Source organism: Phaethon aethereus, assembly GCF_964289735.1.
Source record: "Phaethon aethereus genome assembly, chromosome: 2".
Classification (NCBI taxonomy): Eukaryota; Metazoa; Chordata; class Aves; order Phaethontiformes; family Phaethontidae; genus Phaethon; species Phaethon aethereus.
This window is the reverse complement of record NC_138582.1, coordinates 114,152,100-114,169,460: the sequence shown is the minus strand read 5'-3', so window position 1 is coordinate 114,169,460 and position 17,361 is coordinate 114,152,100. Positions and strand designations below refer to the sequence as shown.

Sequence of the window (17,361 nt, the reverse complement as noted above, 5' to 3'; positions counted from 1 at the left end):
AAAGAGGTAAGTGTTTTTGCATTTGTGCTCTATCTTCCCTATTCCTTAAAAAAAAGGCAACAAACAAAAACACCTACCCCACAGCTTATATGCACTTAAACAACAAAAAAACTGAGAGATTAACAGAACCCACCTGCTTCTCAGAAGGCTCCATACCTCGTATGGCAAGTAAATTCTCTTAGGTGCCATAGAGGGATTTTGGTTTTGGGGTTTGTTTTTGGTTTTTTTTTTAAACATGATCCTCGGGACATTTTAAAAATTTTGAAGTCCAACAGAATTATAGGGCCATAAGAGATCTCAAATATCCTATTCCACCTTCCACCCACAAACAGGATCACCTCTTTTCGTATCATTACCTATGGCTTCCAGCTAAAATTAATACTACTGGTAATAACAAGAAAAAGTCCGTATTTGAAGAGACATATTCACCTAAACTTAAAAAACAAAAACAAAGCCAAAAAAACCTAAAAGATGACCTTTCAGCTTCTCAACTACATTACATTTCAAGGCCCATCAGGTTTTGGCAGTTCTGTAGTCTGCCTCATTCAAAGGAGAGAGAAAATCCAATAGAAGGAAGGATGTCTCTATGTGCCACTCCTAGCTGTAAATCTATGAATGCAATTGTTACCACCATAACAGTGGACCACGCAGGGGCAGAAACTCCAGGGCTCTCAAGAGCCCCTGCTTCTGTGGAATATCACAGAAGGACTCCAGAGAAATGGGCAGGAGTATTTGTAGCGAGCAGAACTGGAAAGTTCTGCTGACCAGGGAGGTTTGGGAAGCATCTTGGAGAAGATGTTTCCATTCATAAGCTGCTGTTAAGCTTAAGAAGTCCTGCGGCACCTTCCAAAATTGCAAACTGAAGTTGCCTCTGACCCTAAGTTTGATTTTGAGAGCAGCAATGGTTTTTTTTTTTGTTGGAAGCTATTGAAAGATACTATTACATTTTAGATTTTTATCCCAAAAACGTTTTTCAAAACATGCTAATTTTCTTAAAGACCAACACTGTAGTTCCTCAGCTGACACCAGTAATCTGACATTCACTTTTCTACTAGAGGCTTTTTTTCCTGTGAGTTTTATTAAAAGCTTTAAATTTTACTTATTTTATTAAACTACCCTCCTTAAAAACATTTGGAAATGACCCTATAAATCACTGTCAGTGAAGAGTTTTGTTACCAGAGGTCTTAAGCTCCTCCCCTCCAAAATGCTGCAGAAAAAGCTAAAGAAGTAGGACCCAGATTTTCAGCAGTACAACCCACTTTGAAATTGAAGAGCCCCTAAATGTCTTTAAAGACCCCAGCCCTAAATCTCTAGAAGGATTCCTCACTGACATTCTCCTATCACTCTCCAACCAGGCTGGGGGGAAAACCTCTATAAAAAGCTGTCCCAGGCTCCTGCCACTCGGTGATGCTGGGAAGCTAGAGGTGACCTAAGAAAAGTGCCCACTTTGGGACTATCCAAAAGTGTCCCGGATGTCCCTCTGGAATCCCAAAACATGCCAGGGAGAGGACAAGGGAGGCTACCGACTCCCTGCTCTACAAAGCAAATGAAGACCTCCTTCCATGAGCTCATCTGCTGGTGGCAACCTTGACTGGTCTCACCATCCAATGCGCTGCGCACATAGCTAGCCATTGTGCTTCAAGCCACACTGCCATGAAAAGTCATTGCTCTAATTACATTTTAAGGCAGTGCTTCCAGTTACCAGTTTGCATTTGCAGAAACAGAATCCAATTTCCTTTTATTTTTTTTTTTCCTTCTTTTTCCTCTTCTATGGGGAGATGAAGAAAGGGGAATTCTTGTCAATAGAAATTAAAACGCAGTAAACGAACAAGTGCACCTAGTGAATCAGCACTGTATTTTCCTTGCTACAGTCTTTGTTCATGTTGCAAATTGATTTGGAGATGACACTAGCACTGGGTAATCTAACCTTGGCAGTTAGGAGGGGCCCAATCCTTACAAAGCGTAAGTCCAGGCACAGTCAGTGGGAACTGAGGGCAATCAATACCTTTGGAGGGTTAATCCTATGAAGTGTGCAATAAGCAGTTCCCACTTCCCCAGATAGATACCGAAGCTTCAAAACCAGCAGAATAAATCCCCAGTAAGGAAAAAGAAAAAAAAAGAAAAAAGAGCAAGTTCCTGCTTTCAAGCTACATTCAGTGCAACCTCTTTGAGATGAAGGGATGTACCAGAAAGAGAATCCTGCCAGGGCCATTCCTGTATATAAGAATTTTTAGATCAGGGCCAACTGAATTGTCACTGCTTTTTACTTAAGATAGTTCTTCAGGCTTTACTAATTAGGAACTAACAATTCTTTCATGAGAGCTGTGAAACCCAGGGAAGAATACCAGCAGTATGTTTTAAATCAAAGTGTTTACATCAGGAATGATTCATTTTTTCCATGAGGAATGACTTGCAAGACAGTCAGTCTTAATACTGCCATAAATCTGCGTGGGAATTAAAACTGGGGAAGAGAATAACAAAGGGAAGTTACTATCCCCACCTCCCCTGCCTCAGCCCCACCTCTAGACAGAATTTACATTAGCAAGGGGCTCCAACCACTACTGCAATCAGTGTTTGAGAAACACAGGGTTTTAAATCTGTTTAACAAACACTGATTAAGCTCAATAACCCTGCTCTCCTCAATAAAGAAAAGGTGCAACACATAAAAGGAAATTCCAACATTTTTGTCATCTGCCCTAAAGCTTTAAAAAAAAAAAGAAAAGTTTTTTAAAGAGCTCAAAAAACAAAACCAAAACCTCCACACTTTGTGAGCAGTGTTTAAACAGTGCTTAAGAAAACTGTAACAAAAAGAGACAGAAAACAAAAATTTCTGGTTTAGGCCTGTGTTTTCCCTTTTGTCTCTTGGACGACAGAGGGCTGTGGGCTGAGCATGGGGCTGCTCTCATTCTCATTTGGCTAAATAGTTGCGGGGCTCTCTCGCAATGCAGAAGGGCCACCAGCTCCATAGCATGTTTCATCCCAGCTGTTTGAAAAGCTGGTCCACTTGAAACACAACCATTATCCCCACCCACACTCCGCAGGAGAGCAAACTCCCCCTCAATGAGGTATTTATTCCACATATATGGTAACTATTATTTCCAACATTTTACAACATCAGTCACTTTAATTAGGAAAAAAATTGTAACAACAAAAAATCCTGTAATGCACAGAGACACGCATATTTACATGTAGAAATGCGAAGCATTCAAGTTGTTTCTAATAACTGCAACTCCTGGAGGGTACATGGATTCCACACACAATTGACTTAAATGCTCTTTTTCTTTTCTTGCCATAAAAATATACAGATGTCCTCCTTCCAAAAAATTATTTTCCCTTTTCCTGTGTTACAGGAAGCCTGCCCACACTTTTAAATACAAAGCGAGTATAAATAGAAACACAAATTAGGCATCTTGAAAAGTCTGTATTTTCCAGCCACAGGGAAACTTAAGGAATTACTGTGAGTGTTTACATACCCAGCTATGTTGAATTAAACCAGTATTTTCTATCCATATGCCCAGCAAAACTGGCAAGAAACTAAGGAAGGGAACAACAGCCTTGCTGGTACCTCACCTGTTCCTACAGTGGGACTGGAGTATGTTTACATTATTCAGCCTTCTTCATATGGACCACTAAGCGTCAGCCTGAATACAGTCACCACTTTGATGAAAGCATGTCTTACATATATAAATGATACAACTACTACAAAAGTTTCAGTAAGCCAGTCTACTTTCCTATAAATCTAACTAGACATTTGTCTCTTTAGTTATCCTTCTGTATCACATCTATTAAAGGTAAATAAAAGCACAATGGCTCTTCATATGACATTAATAGCTTGAAGGGATTTTATAAATCAGTGAGTACAAATGCACCACTCACTACAGCAGCGGTGAAGCAGGTGTGCCCATCTGATGTCTTCTGACTTCGACTTCTGCTTTAAGATCAAGTTGCTCCTTTAAAATTAACTCATCTCCTGTTTCTCTACTGTTAAATGCTGCATAACCTCTGCTGTTCTCTCAACTTCTGACAGCAATGTTTTTCTAGTAGCCCACACATCCTAACCAGCTAGCGTTATTGGTCACAATACAGACATAGTAGCTTCATTAGGTCTTGAGAACTCTCATCAAAATGCAAATTCAATGAAATCAAACTAAATAAACTAAATGCAAACCACTCAGACTCATTCTGACTGGCCAGCCCTTTTTCTTCAGTCTGAATCTTCTGTAGTATCTATCATAACACTTTGAACTAGATTTAAGGGATGAGCTGGCAGCTGGTCAGATGGTCAAAATGGCAATCATCACCACTAAATTCAGCATAAGGTTTGTGGGGGGGTTGTCACACATTTCATCTCTCCCCAGCTATACTGCCTACAAGCAGGGAAGCTATTTTGCTTCCCCAATAGGATTTTTATTAAGTGATATTTGGGGGTTGCATCAACAAATCGTAAGTTATGAACGACGTCCAACCTGTGAGCTAGTATTTCTACACGCTGCTACTCGCAAGCAGCCGTTTGCTCTGCACTTTCACGCCTCTCTGGCAGACAAGTCTGCTGCTGGTGTGCTGCAGCACATCCTCCTCAGCGGAAAGATGAGTAACTCCTCCAGAGGCTTTAAGCAGGGCTGGGCAAGAGAGGAGGAGGAGGGTGCACAGAAACCGATTGCCTATACCGGAAGAAAGCTCAAAAGCTTAACTGCAAACTTTTACCCTAAATACGGATCAAAACTATAAAGACAAAAAGTGTTCGTTTTCTGATAAGACCTCCATCCTTACTAACAATCAGGCTCTTGCAGGTTTTTGGGGGGTTTTTTGGGGGTTTTTTGGGGTTTTTTTTCTGTTGTTGTTTGTTTGGTTTGTTGTTGGTTGTGGGTTTTTTTGTTTGTTTGTTTCTTTGTTTTGTTTTTTAAAGGAGGTTGGTGAGAGTTAAGGTTGTGTGAGACATACTTTGATCTGCACCCTGATGACTGAACATTCCCCTTTGCTGCTAGCCCAACTAATGAAGGGATAAAATTAGCTTTTATCCCTGGCACTTTCTTTAGCAAAAAAACATGCACTAATCAGCTGTCCCCACTAATCAGTCTTCTGGCTAATGACCTTTTGCCTTAAAACACTAACATTTCTGAATGATGTGGAAAAAAAACTAACACACACTGGCCCTTCTTTGTGGGTCTTAAGCCTATCATCTGGAACTGGAGACTGGAAGGTTAAATGCCAAATCTGTATCCTGACTGGGTGATAAATCTATAATCAAAAGGCACAAGCCTTGACACCTCAAGATGTACTTCATTACTACACAACTAAATTATTTTTTCCCCCCTCTTTTTTGTAAACTAGAAGCAGATGAAAAAAATTGCTTAACTCCCTCATTTTGCCTGTGAAGAAATCCATTCCACATCTGTGTTCAAGTGTCAGTTAATTTCTTACTTTTTTATTAATGCCTGAGCAGGAATTCAGAAGTTGAAATCATTTGCCTCACCCCTGCCCCAACTTCAGGGAACTGTAGCTGGGGAAGAAAATTGCAAAACCACTCTGTCAGCCCACATACTCTCACACACACATGAATCCTCAAAAAAACCTCCAAATAAAAGAAAAACATCAAAAACAGAACAATAAACCTTCAACACCCCCAAATTTTCATTGTACAAGGCACAGTCCTTCCTCCTCTTAATACCATACTTCAACATCATTTTAAAAGACGGATTTTTAAGGCCTGCTTCATTTTCCTTCTGTGCTTTCTTTAACAAGGCTTTTTTACTTTACATATCAAGGAGGCGGAGCAAACGCAACCATGGATGGCTGAGGAGGATTAGCAACAGATGAGATGTCCCGTGGAAGTTGCTTTGCAGAGGCCTGTGATAATTGCAAGCTGCCATGCAACTTCCCCCTGGTTTTTAACTTCAGAAAAAAAGACTGTACTACCTCACACACACACACCCCCCGCCCCAGAGAAAGCGGTTCTCCCTGGAGATGATTCTCCCCAGAGAAAGCAGTTCTCCCTAAATCAACCCCAGCCACCCACTGCTGCTCTGCAGCCCGGCTCCAGTCCCTGGAGGTTTGCTTGTGTGAGAGGCTGGAGCCTTCCAGGAAGGTCATTAGCAATCAGCAAGGAAACAAATAAAACTGCATTAGATTTGACAGCCTTCCAACTTCGCATCCCTAAACGAACCAGCAGTCACTACTCACGGTAATGAGGGTCCATGTAACCGTTTCGAGGGTCCATGGTAAAGAGCGTCCCACGGTAAGGTACAGAAGGTTCAGGAAGGTGCGATATAGATCCATGGATCTCCTTCTTGATTAATGAGGCCCTTTCCTCGCTCGACGTGGAAGGCTCTTCACTGATCTTGCCGAGGCCTTGCCCACCCTGCGGCTGCATTGTGATCGCGTTCCTTCTCTCTCTGTGATAGGTCTGCCCAGGACTTTCATCCTCTGCAAAAAAATGAGGGAGAAGAAAAGGAGAAGGGAAGGAGAAAGAGACACACACTCTTTTAGCCCATTTATAGTAAATAAAGAAGAGTTCTCCCCCGCCACCCTCCTCCTCACGGTGTAAGTTTGTGAGCATAGGTGCACGGGCTGCTATGAGAGATGGCCTGGGGAAGCCCGCCCGCCCCGCGCGGGCAGCCGCCGAGCGGTACATCATCGTCACCCATGCGCCGATGCTCCTGCCGGCGGGGCTATCAATCGTGCGAGAACAGACACAGGCTTGCCGTTTTCTTGCCTTTGGGACAAGGAGACTGGGAGTTTGGGCTGCCTGACAGGGAGGCAAAAACCAATTTGTCACAAAGAGGAGATGATGAACCCTGCCGGCTGGGCCTAAATCAAACCCAGCCACCCACTGCTGCTCTGCAGCCCGGCTCCAGTCCCTGGAGGTTTGCTTGTGTGAGAGGCTGGAGCCTTCCAGGAAGGTCATTAGCAATCAGAAGTAAGGTGGGCAACTATAAAAAGGGTAAAATTGCTCAAGATACAGCAGCAGCATCAGGCGGGCACAGGTGAGGCCACCCGCTCCAGTGTCACCACAAGGACACATGCGCAGTGGAGTGTGCTCCCCCCTCCTTTTTCCCCACATCCACGCGCACAAATCCACAAATTTGTAATGACCAAGAAAAAAATATGAGGAGGATCAAACCCAAGCTCTGTTCTGGAGTAAACCTCTAGGCCTGTGGTACCACTTGTGAGGCAGGGGAAAGGAAAATGGCTCCACCAGCCTCCCTTGCAGGCAGCCCCAGGACCAGGTGTTGAACCAACCCCCTGCTCCCACATGAATTTTAACCCCCATGGACCACGTGCACCCTTTGAAAACCAGACCAAGCGGTCCTGTTCTTCAAAAGCCAGATGCACGTTCCCGAGGACATTTCACACATGCCATGTGGCAGAGGGGTTTTGTTAGCTACACAACTCTCTCCTGTAAATGCTTCTCCTAAAGTTGCATTATTGGTTTAAAATACAGAGACTTCTCTATAAACAAGCGCAATTGCTGGCTGTAATCCTGGCCCATACCCACGCTCCAGGTACAGCCTTGTTCAATCAACCATCCTGCACATACAGGCATACACCAATATGCATTGAAGTAGTACTGATAAATATGTTTCACTTCAAAAGTTGCTCAGCAGTGCATTGTGGAACCTCATATTAAACACCGGGCACAAAAAAAAAGGCAACTAGAAAGGAAATTAAAGCATAAAACTAAGGTATATTTACTCTACAACCCACATACAAGGAAGGATCATTGACAACAGTGCCAAGATTACACTTCAGCTGTCAGAAATGTGAAGTCAGGGCTAAATTTTTTACTTTTACCTTGCCTTGGGGCAATCATTCACACAGCAAAAGCACCAGTGAGCGATTCACCAGGAGAATACTTTCACCAAGCCTGACACCAGCATAACTCAACCTATTTGCTTTCATATGAATTGGATTAGAAACAGGCTTTGTACGTATAGATACCTGGACCTGAATTTTGGCCAATATAGGCACAACGTAGCTACCCCCTTGTTTTGAAGGTGGTGCTTCACTTGGCTCTTCCTTGCCCCCTCTCATCCCAAGTAGCAACAACGAGAAAACCCAGCAGCATAGCCTATTGAACACAATTATTCTTCTACCTCCAAGTATTAGAGCAACCAGGGTCTGCCGACTTATCAGCATCTTACAGGGACTGAATTCTTTATACAGGCAGCAGTAATTCTCCATACAGAGCATTTCCAGGATCAGGTCTGAGGAGAAAGAGTTAATAGAAATGGACAATAACACTGCAGAGTTTAAACCCTTTGCCCTTTTCTACTTTTTATTAATATGCACAGGCACTGGTCCCTGCTCTGGATTAGCAGGGTTTAAGGTTTCAACTTTTTACACCAAAGCTGGTTTTAGTTAGAGAACTGCAAAAGGGAGCCTAAAACTTTAAAACTTGTATGAGGTTTTTAGAAAGCTGCTTGTATAACTAAAAAACAAAAAATAAATCACCCCAAAGACGTATTTTCCATATTGTTTCTCTCTAGCCGGAGTCTTTTATGTTAAACTTCAACCTAAAGTGAACTTTCACTGATGAGATGTAAACTCTTGTAAAAATAGGGGATTACACTCTATTTTAAATCCTGACAAACCCTTACGCAGAGCAAGCTAACCTGTGCTACCACAGTACAGAAAGACAGAAAGAAGCAAGCTGGAGTGATTTGTGGGGCTGTATAATCAATCCGAGGATCAGATAGGATTTCAGTTCTTTTACTCTTCCATAAAAAGATAATAATTGTTAAAACTGCCATCCTGGGATACAACAAGAAGCTGACGTCTGTCTGCAGGCTCCACTTTTACTCTTTCCCTCTCAAAACATGCATGTGTCAGTAATCAAGGTACTAGTGACTGCTATGGAACAAGCAGATTTTCCAAACTGCCAAATGAAATTCAAAACCTACTTTCAGTAACCTGAAAACTAAAGGAAAAGCGTGTTTTGCTTTAATAAATTTTCCTTTTTTTTGGTTCCTCAAGGAAAAAAAGAAAACAGAAAAAGAAGGTTTTTTTTCCTTCTGCATCAAACCGCCTCTCTCCCCATAATGAAATTACTGCTGTGTGCTCTTAGAAGTCAAACATTGTTGTACACTGTCTACCATTGTAAAAATTTCCCCAGAAGGTGGGGGTTTTTTTTAAGTAAACATGACAGCGTTTTTGCAGTAAGGCATATTCAACAGCCAAACGTCTCGCTAAGCGCTTACTTCACGCTCTGCACCACTGAGCTGCTTTTGATAGGGGGCAGATGAGAAACTTGACAGCACCCGCGCTCCAGGACACGACCGGGCGAGCGCTTTGCAGGAGCTCCCCGGGCGCCGAGCGGGGAAACTCCTCTGGCAGTAACGCTGCCGACTCTCACAGCGGCAGGCGAGCCGCTCCAGCGCGCCGAAAGGCAAAAGCTGCCTGATCTTGTTCTGTTTCAGCTGAATCCTTCAATAAAGTTTTAAGGGTAAGCGCAGGCAAGCTGCGCCAAGCCGAATTATTGACAGAAACATACCGTCCACCATGGCAACAAGTGGGACTCTATAGCAAAAATGTAAGCAAACAGCCCACTTCGCCAGCAGCATCTGCCAAAGGGGTTTACAGCCAAATACACCACAGTTACTGCTCGACTCACATTTTAGAAGTGGCCGGCTTCAGGGTCAAAAGAAACATACGATTTACTAAAATCTTGCAGAGAGACAAATGCCAAAGTTGAAGGGATTGATCCTCCCTCATCTCCACCTGCTTCCTGCTGGTGGGACCCCACTGACTCCAGCATAGTTCATCCCACCTTTTGCAGGTTTAAGAGGGGTTAAATAAGAAAAAAGAAAAAAGTAATCAGGCCCCAAGAGCAATCTGCATAAGCTGCTCTTTCTTCATGTATATTCTACTCTGTCTTAACAAGACATAGCCAAAGACACGTTACAAGTGCCCAGCCTGGAATGGACACATTAATCCAAGGTTCTCCCATACATGAAGAAATACCTGATTTAGTCCTGCTATTCAGATTAGAAGCAGTTTTCATTAGAAGTGCAGGGCAGCAAGGAGCACCTCATTTAATCAACAAGCTTCTTCAAAAAAACTCACACTGGACAGCATGCCTGAATAAACGTACTTTTAATTGCTCAGCTGACACACACAGAAAATTAAAAACCAGGATAAACCAAAACCGAATGCAAAAACACATCAAACTTTTTTTCCCTGTTGAAATTGCCTTTTTTTTTTTTTACTTTAAACCTCTTAACGTCAGCAACTACAAAAAAGTTGAAATCTACTGATACACCACACTAAAAATCAGTCTCAATACACTTCAGAGAGACCCCCACTTAGACAAGACGCCACCAACCCAGTTAAATCTGTTATGTATTAAGTTTCATCATGGCATTTCTGCATGCAACTTGTGAAGAGCATTACTGTCTCATGAGCGATCTGCCAAAACATTTCAGCTGGGTAAGAGAAGAGACAAGGTACTTACAACTTAGTCCAAGAGACCCTGGCTGATGCTCCCTCCAAGCTCTTCTCTTGACCAAAATTCTCTGACTACCGGGACATGGGCATTCCTCCCTCTTTTCCTCTCTCTCTCCCCTTTTCCCCCCCTCTGCCCATCTCCCTCCCTCTCTCTCAGAGGCAGTGCTTCTCCCATTAGAGGAATTAAAAGTGGTTGGTGCCATGCTAAATTTAACAAGCTCATTAGTATTCTTCCTGTGTGCTTCCTAGTGAACTCTCCCTATTCAAACGGCTCTCTCTAGCTGAGGGGTCAGGCGGCTAATCATTAAATCAAACTAATGTCACCCTATCACAATCGGCCTAAGAGAAGGAGGGTTTATTATTTCAGTTTATGCTAAATAAACGGTTTTACAAATGGTCTCCAAGCAAGGTCAACAGCAGCTTCAATTACAAGACAAACTTAACAAGAGTTGCTATAAACCAAGTGCTCCATATTGACCTAAGCACAAGCTCAGCTCCACATACTGCCACTAGCAGGATTGTACAGGAATGCATATTGTAAAATAAAGGAAAGGGTAATCTTTTCTTTGCCAGAATTTGTGACTGCACAGAGACTGCTCATTCACCTCTCCCCAACCAGCTTGCTGCTCAGCTCAATTCACCCCACACAAAGGCTGAAGACCAGACCTCAATGGACCGAGTGAAACATGTTCAAAACTAGGCTCTCTATTGTGACTGAATTTCTTAACATCTTTTCAAAAAGCGGAGAATGCCTTGAGGCTAAAGGAAGAAACAGGCTAATGGTGAATTGGGAATACTGAGCAAATTTCAGAGCCCTTTCCTCCTAGCTTTTGAGGTTGAAAGCAAGCTCTTTCCTTTCAAGTTTCAAAGTCCTTTTTCCTCCCGCAGTGTCACAGAAGGATTTGAAAAGAAGGTAATTGTGCTCACAGTCCCCCTGATCAGAGCTTACGTCCTATTTCTGGTATTTCGGAATACTTCTTGCAATAATGGTGCATATAGCTCAATCCCTTAACCGTCCTGCACTCTGCAATTGCTCATTAAATGAACAATTGCTGGTATAAAATGCCTTTTATGTTCAAGGTCTGGATATAAGATAAGCATTCTAGTACTCTAAATTTGGTTTACTAAGGAAACGCTCCATCATTAAATTACAAAACTGAAGTCAGAATATCAGTCTTTCCCAGAAAAGTAGCATTTTAGGTTGCCGTGAGCCAGAAGGAATGGGGAGGGGAAGGGATGTAAAAAATATTGACTACTTAGATTCTTAATAGAATAGATATCTAAGTAAGAAAGCAATTTCCCTCATGTTTAAGAAGGTCTAAATTTTTGAGACTTGGTATTTTCTTCCTTGAAATGATGCAAGAGCAATTGCCAGGCTCATTAGGACAAGTATCTGTACCTTCTTGCATACACACGCTGATCACTACACTCTCGCCACCTTAAGAGCAAAGCAGGAGGAAATACATCTGTAGGATTGTGCCTGCCTTTAAAAACAGTGCATGTTGTAACCAAAGTTTTGGTTTGGGTGGGTACAGTAGTTTAAATTGGGCACTCTTGGTCCCAAGTTTGTTTTTTTCCTGCATTTGGAGCAACTGCACATGAAGTACACACTCTGGAAACACTAACACAGATATGAAGCACAATGCTCATAATTGGTTTTAAAAATAGACTCCAACCATACAAGAGGCTACAAAATCTGTTAGATAACAAGTATAGTACTCACTTTATTTGCAGTGGTTAAGCACACCTTATACAAGACTTTTGTGCTTATAAACAGCATACATTACCTGATCGTCATACAGTATGATTTCAGCTCACCACTGAAGTTGTATAGATTTACATTCCTGTTTGTAATGGATTTTCAGCTTAGTTATTTTTCCATTACCATATGTACAGTATTTTCCTGGAACTGATTTATGACCTTTGGAATACGAATACACAGCTTTTCTCTTTTTTTGTTTGTTTTGAGAAACCTGCTTTTGTTTGTCATCTTTAACATTCATTGGAAGAAAAAGGATTTAACAAGGAAAGCAGACCCAGTCCTGACAATACCTACATAATGCTCCACACCTCCCCCATTATTTTCCACAAATGATACGTACGTTGATTTTTGCTGCACCTACAGCACAACTCAATTCAGTTCTTTTTTTGAAAGTACAGAAGAAGCCAGAACACAGTGCATCAATACAGTTTCTACAGTTTTCAAAACAGAGACTGATCCTGTGCTCCTCTGGGTCAATGGCAGAGCTCCCACCGACCCGGAGGAGACAAGACAGGACCCATACAGAGCTCGTTGCTCTACCACTAAGTCAGCCATGCATTGCTATCAGAACATGGCTTGCAGCCTTTTCCAGCTGTGCACATAACTCTTCCCCAAGACTTCTGGGGAACCTGCTAATGGCACAAAGCAGTTTAAAATTCAGGTAAACTTTAGACATCTAGATCTGAGCGTGCCTTGTTAGTAGTGATGTCTTTACGTCAATTCCTTGATTATCCAGATGAATTTGCACTGCTTGGTGCCTCCCCAACTGCTCCCAGCTAAAACCAAGTGGCTGAAGTTAAACAGACATAGATGAAGTTATGTAAAATAAACCCACTTTTAAAAAAGTTTCAGACAAGCAAACACCTACCAGATTTAATTGGGAGTCTCCATCTACAAGTCCCAGGATCAGACCTACAGGGAGATGCTAAAAATCTTACTTAAGCTAAAAAAAAAAAAAAAAAAAAAGTCCTACTTGGGGAACATAAGAGGTAGCTGTGCTCACAGCTACCTACACACAACAGCACAGGGTGTTGTGGAAACCTCCTTGTCAGTCCCGCAACTCCCACCCTCAGAAGGCAGATGAGGAGGGCAGGAGGCAGGGCTGGGCTGCCTTGCATCTGATCCTACATCCCACTGATGGGGGGTGGGGGGAAGGAGTAACATTTGGGTATATGCCTGAAGTTACTGACCTGACACTTGAGCCATCCCACTGACTTCAATGACTTTGGATCAAGCTGCGGAAGTTGCTTGCTGCAAACCGGATTCCCACGGTTTCCTGTTGGTCAAGTTTGCCTACAGCTGCCCAGCTGAACGGGCAACCAGCCGACACGTGGAGCTGGAGCCCCTGCAATGCCCAGCCCCAGCCCGCGGGCTGCGAGTCTCAGGGAAGCTAACGGAGGCAGCTCAGAGGGTCAGACTCCAAAGAAGCAGGAACCTCACTTCTGAACAAGCCCTCTCCCAGCCCATTTCCACACAGGCATTGAAATAACAAAAACAAATAATTTAAACCAAAACAGCTGAAAACCATTTTCTCCCTTCCCAAGTTCAGGGCTACGTGTCTCTCCCATGGCAGACAGTGGATTATTGCAGTGATACTTAACACCGCTCGTGCGCGCAGCCCCCAGCACTCTGGTTGAGGTGTTAGTGACGACATTGGCTGCTGCAGGAGAAACTCTAAACCCTGCACCCAGGTACCGAGCAGGTGGTGAGCTTTTAAGTTTACCTTCGTGGGGCCTACAAGGACCAAATTCTGCTTGCTTTACTTGCACCGTAATCCCAGGGATTCAGTGAAACTACTTGTGCAAGTAGAGCAAGAGGGATTCACACCCAGCGTCAGAGATGGTCTGCCTGTTGGGCACAAGTGGTCTGTGCCTGGAAAATGTGTTGGAAGTGTTTGCTGGCATGTGGAAATGCTGCATCATTAGCTTGATGAGAAAGGGACTCTTGGTAGTAGCAGTGCTTTATAGTTCCAGTGGACAAGGAAAAAAGCCTTAATGCAGAAGCAGAAGACATTTGAAGGTAGAATTAATCAGCAAAATTAACATGCAGTATGCAATTTCTCCTTTTAAATTTGCGGTACTAGAAAGGCAGTCAAAAACACCTCACTTTCTTGGTACAGTAAATTTTGTGTTTTGATTTTGCTATTTGAGGATTGGGAAACTCACACAAGAGAAGAGTTGCAAAAACATTCATACTTTTTCATTTCTCCTTTTAAAAAGTGTTCCACCTTACAAAATTCAAAGACTGCAAGTTACTGCACAACAGCCCCAGCAAACTAAAATACTTGCTCCAAGTCTGTTGGTCAGGGCTAAAACTCAAGCTCTGCACTTTCAGAATATCTCCAGGATTATTGTTCCTCTTCAACATCTAGCCCGTTTCAAAGAGCCAGGAGTCTCAAATACAACTTGGAGAAAGATGACTATGGACATCAGGATCTGACTATTGGCAACGATTTCTTAGAAGCAAAAAGCTCCTCAGCCTCTTGCAAGATATTCAAAAGGATCCCAATTTGAAAACATCATGAAGTTCCTTCCATTAGCCAGTTATTAGACTGTTACTCACTGCTTACTTTGAGCAGGCTAATTAGTTACATCAAAGGCACTACAATAAATTCCCAGGAGGGCTTGGGGGGGAAGAATGTATTTCTCAACCATCTAATAGCGCATTTATGCCTTATCTGAGGGTAACTGCCTCATTTCACTCAGACACTGGGGGACACTCCGTGGTGCTGTCATTTTCTACCAAGCCAGCAGCAACACCGGGCCTTAACGCTGTTATACAATGCTGTTTGTAGCCTGATATAAATTTGATTAGCCATGCTTCGAAGCTGCAAAAGTGTGAAAGAGAAGTTATAAACCCTTCTGTGCACCATCTCTCTTTAACACCTACAGCCCAGACACCCTGGCTTTAACCGAAAAAAAAGCTACTTTAATTAGTATTGCAGAGTTGACATTTCTTCCCTTTTTCCTTTGGTGGGTTTAAACTGCTAAATGCAGTTATTAGCCAATCACTAAGTGGTTTGCAACAACCCAGAGCCACGGCAACCCTTCAGTTTAGATGGCAGATATCACCTATTTCATTACAAAATTTATTTATTGCTGCATCCTTTTGCACAGTTGCAGTAAGAGTCACTGTTTCCATTCTGTCCCTGTACTTCTGCCCTCTGAAGCATACCAGCTGTTTAAAATGTGTTATTCTGCCCTGATTTACAGTGGCTGCAATCTCAGCTGCAAACAATGATTTCATCAAGGTCTCAGGGCAAAATCTGAATGCCTTTTTTGCATGTATAGATGTATATATATTGCCATATACACATACGTATACAGACGTGTGTGGTCACATGCACTCACAAATTCAGCTCCACCTTATGTTCCATAAAATCCAACTGATCGCAGATGAGGCTCTGCATGACACATGGATGTCTGCGTCCAAGTGTCCACACAGGCATGCTGGATACCTGAACACAGAAATTACACTTTTCACATTCCTCATAGAAGTCTAAATAATTCAGGAGAAGAATGCTGCAAGAAAAATAGAAGACTTACAGCAAAGGATGTTTTCAAGCAAAGAAAAAAGCCTCCCCAGAAAAATCTGGAGTCCTGTACACCAAACGATTCAATGCTTTGAATGATCTTCTGGACATTAATGCATTAGTTAAAAACTGCAGAGCTACTAATTCACAGATATCATCAAATATTCTTTCTCCCCCAGCAATTTGGCATTCTGAAAACCCCAAACCTGATGCCATCTGTTTACCTATCAAGTAGACGCAGTAAGTGTTAAAGTTCAGAGGCTGTCTTCCCTCCCTGAAGACACCTCCTTACAGAAGAAAAAGTTCTCCCTACACCTTAAAAAATGCTTGACCGTCCCAAAGACCAGCCTGGGTCTTCCCCCTGCCCCTCACTTTCTTCTCAGTTTTCTCCACTAAGGAGGATGCAGGAGCTCTGGCAGAGATGCTCACTGCCATGCTACCTCACATAGTTACCGTCTTCACATTCCAGCCATCAAAAATGCTACTGCCAGCCACAAGGAAGCATCAGGCTGGGTCCAAGGACAGGTGCATGTGAGTGGGCAAAGCAGGATGCAGAGTGGAGAACCTGGAAGTAAAGGAAGGAGCAAATTCTTCGTACCATGACCTCTACTCCCCTCATCTAGGAAAGAAATACTCTTAGAAGCTTTGGAGAGAAGGCTTGTGACAGAGTTGGAGAGTTAAGGTCATTGACTACAGCTCACTAATCTCTGGTGTCCCCTTCCCAGGACAGAGGGTTCCTCCTTGTCAGTGCTTCTCTCATCCCTTCTTCACTTCCACTGCACACTTCTGGCCAGGCTTCCCAGCCTCTGCCTGGGTCCACCAGCCTTGCCTGCTACATTTGAGAAGAGGCAAGCAAGCATGAGACACCAGCTTTTCCTGGCTTCTCAACACAACCTCGTAGCAGGAGGAACTACATGCTGAACAGATCATTTTATGGATTAAAACAAGTTAATTGTTAATGTTTTCTGTTGAGTTCTAGAGATAAGAAAGACTGGTTTCGAGACTTCACCTTTTTGACTAATTTGTCTTTCTAACCTTAATGCTCTACAACAGATTTTAAAAGACACTGAAATATTGCTGCAAGCTTTTAACAATCCAAATGCATGCAAGTACTTAAGTGTTTATAACTGTCCTAAGCAATATTATATATTTCCATTTATCATTACACAATGGACACCTGAGATCAGAAAGACAGACAAGTTAGAAAAACACTCCTATGTTCAGAAAGAACATGTCAGAATGATTTTATTAAAACGGCACCCTCTCTTCATACTACTACTAGCCATAGCAGCTCAAAAAGAGCATTCTTAACTTGTTAATCATGTTTTGGTGGCTTCACCCATGCACAATCTGACAAAAGGAGATTTCAATGTTTCCTTATTTTTCCTTATTACTTTTGGCTACCTAGATTTGAAGGCAACATTCCTTTCATAAAAAATTAAACAAAGTTTCATCCCCCCCAAAAGTTAAATAAGTACAATTTCTACGGGAAGGAGGTTGGGGAAGGAAAAGGGAACCACCTGAAAAGTTCACTTGGTTATATACAAACAAGAAAAATTTAAAAATTTTTTAAAATTTTCCTGCACGCTGCCCAGGAGTATAGTCACTTCTGTGTGCTGAGAAA

The 17,361-nt window shown here is 42.6% G+C and overlaps 1 protein-coding gene across 2 annotated transcripts in view; it reads right to left on the bottom strand.

Annotated features, from left to right (window-relative positions):
• The window catches only part of GLI3 (GLI family zinc finger 3), a gene marked incomplete at its 5' end in the record, with an annotated part of 201,889 nt that overhangs the window by 140,120 nt on the left and 44,408 nt on the right, over window positions 1-17,361 (bottom strand). For both annotated transcript variants that reach the window (XM_081996622.1, XM_081996623.1), the window contains one exon: window positions 6,181-6,423. In XM_081996622.1, coding sequence (XP_081852748.1) covers window positions 6,181-6,423 — 243 coding nt within the window. The remainder of the gene's footprint in view (window positions 1-6,180; window positions 6,424-17,361) is intronic.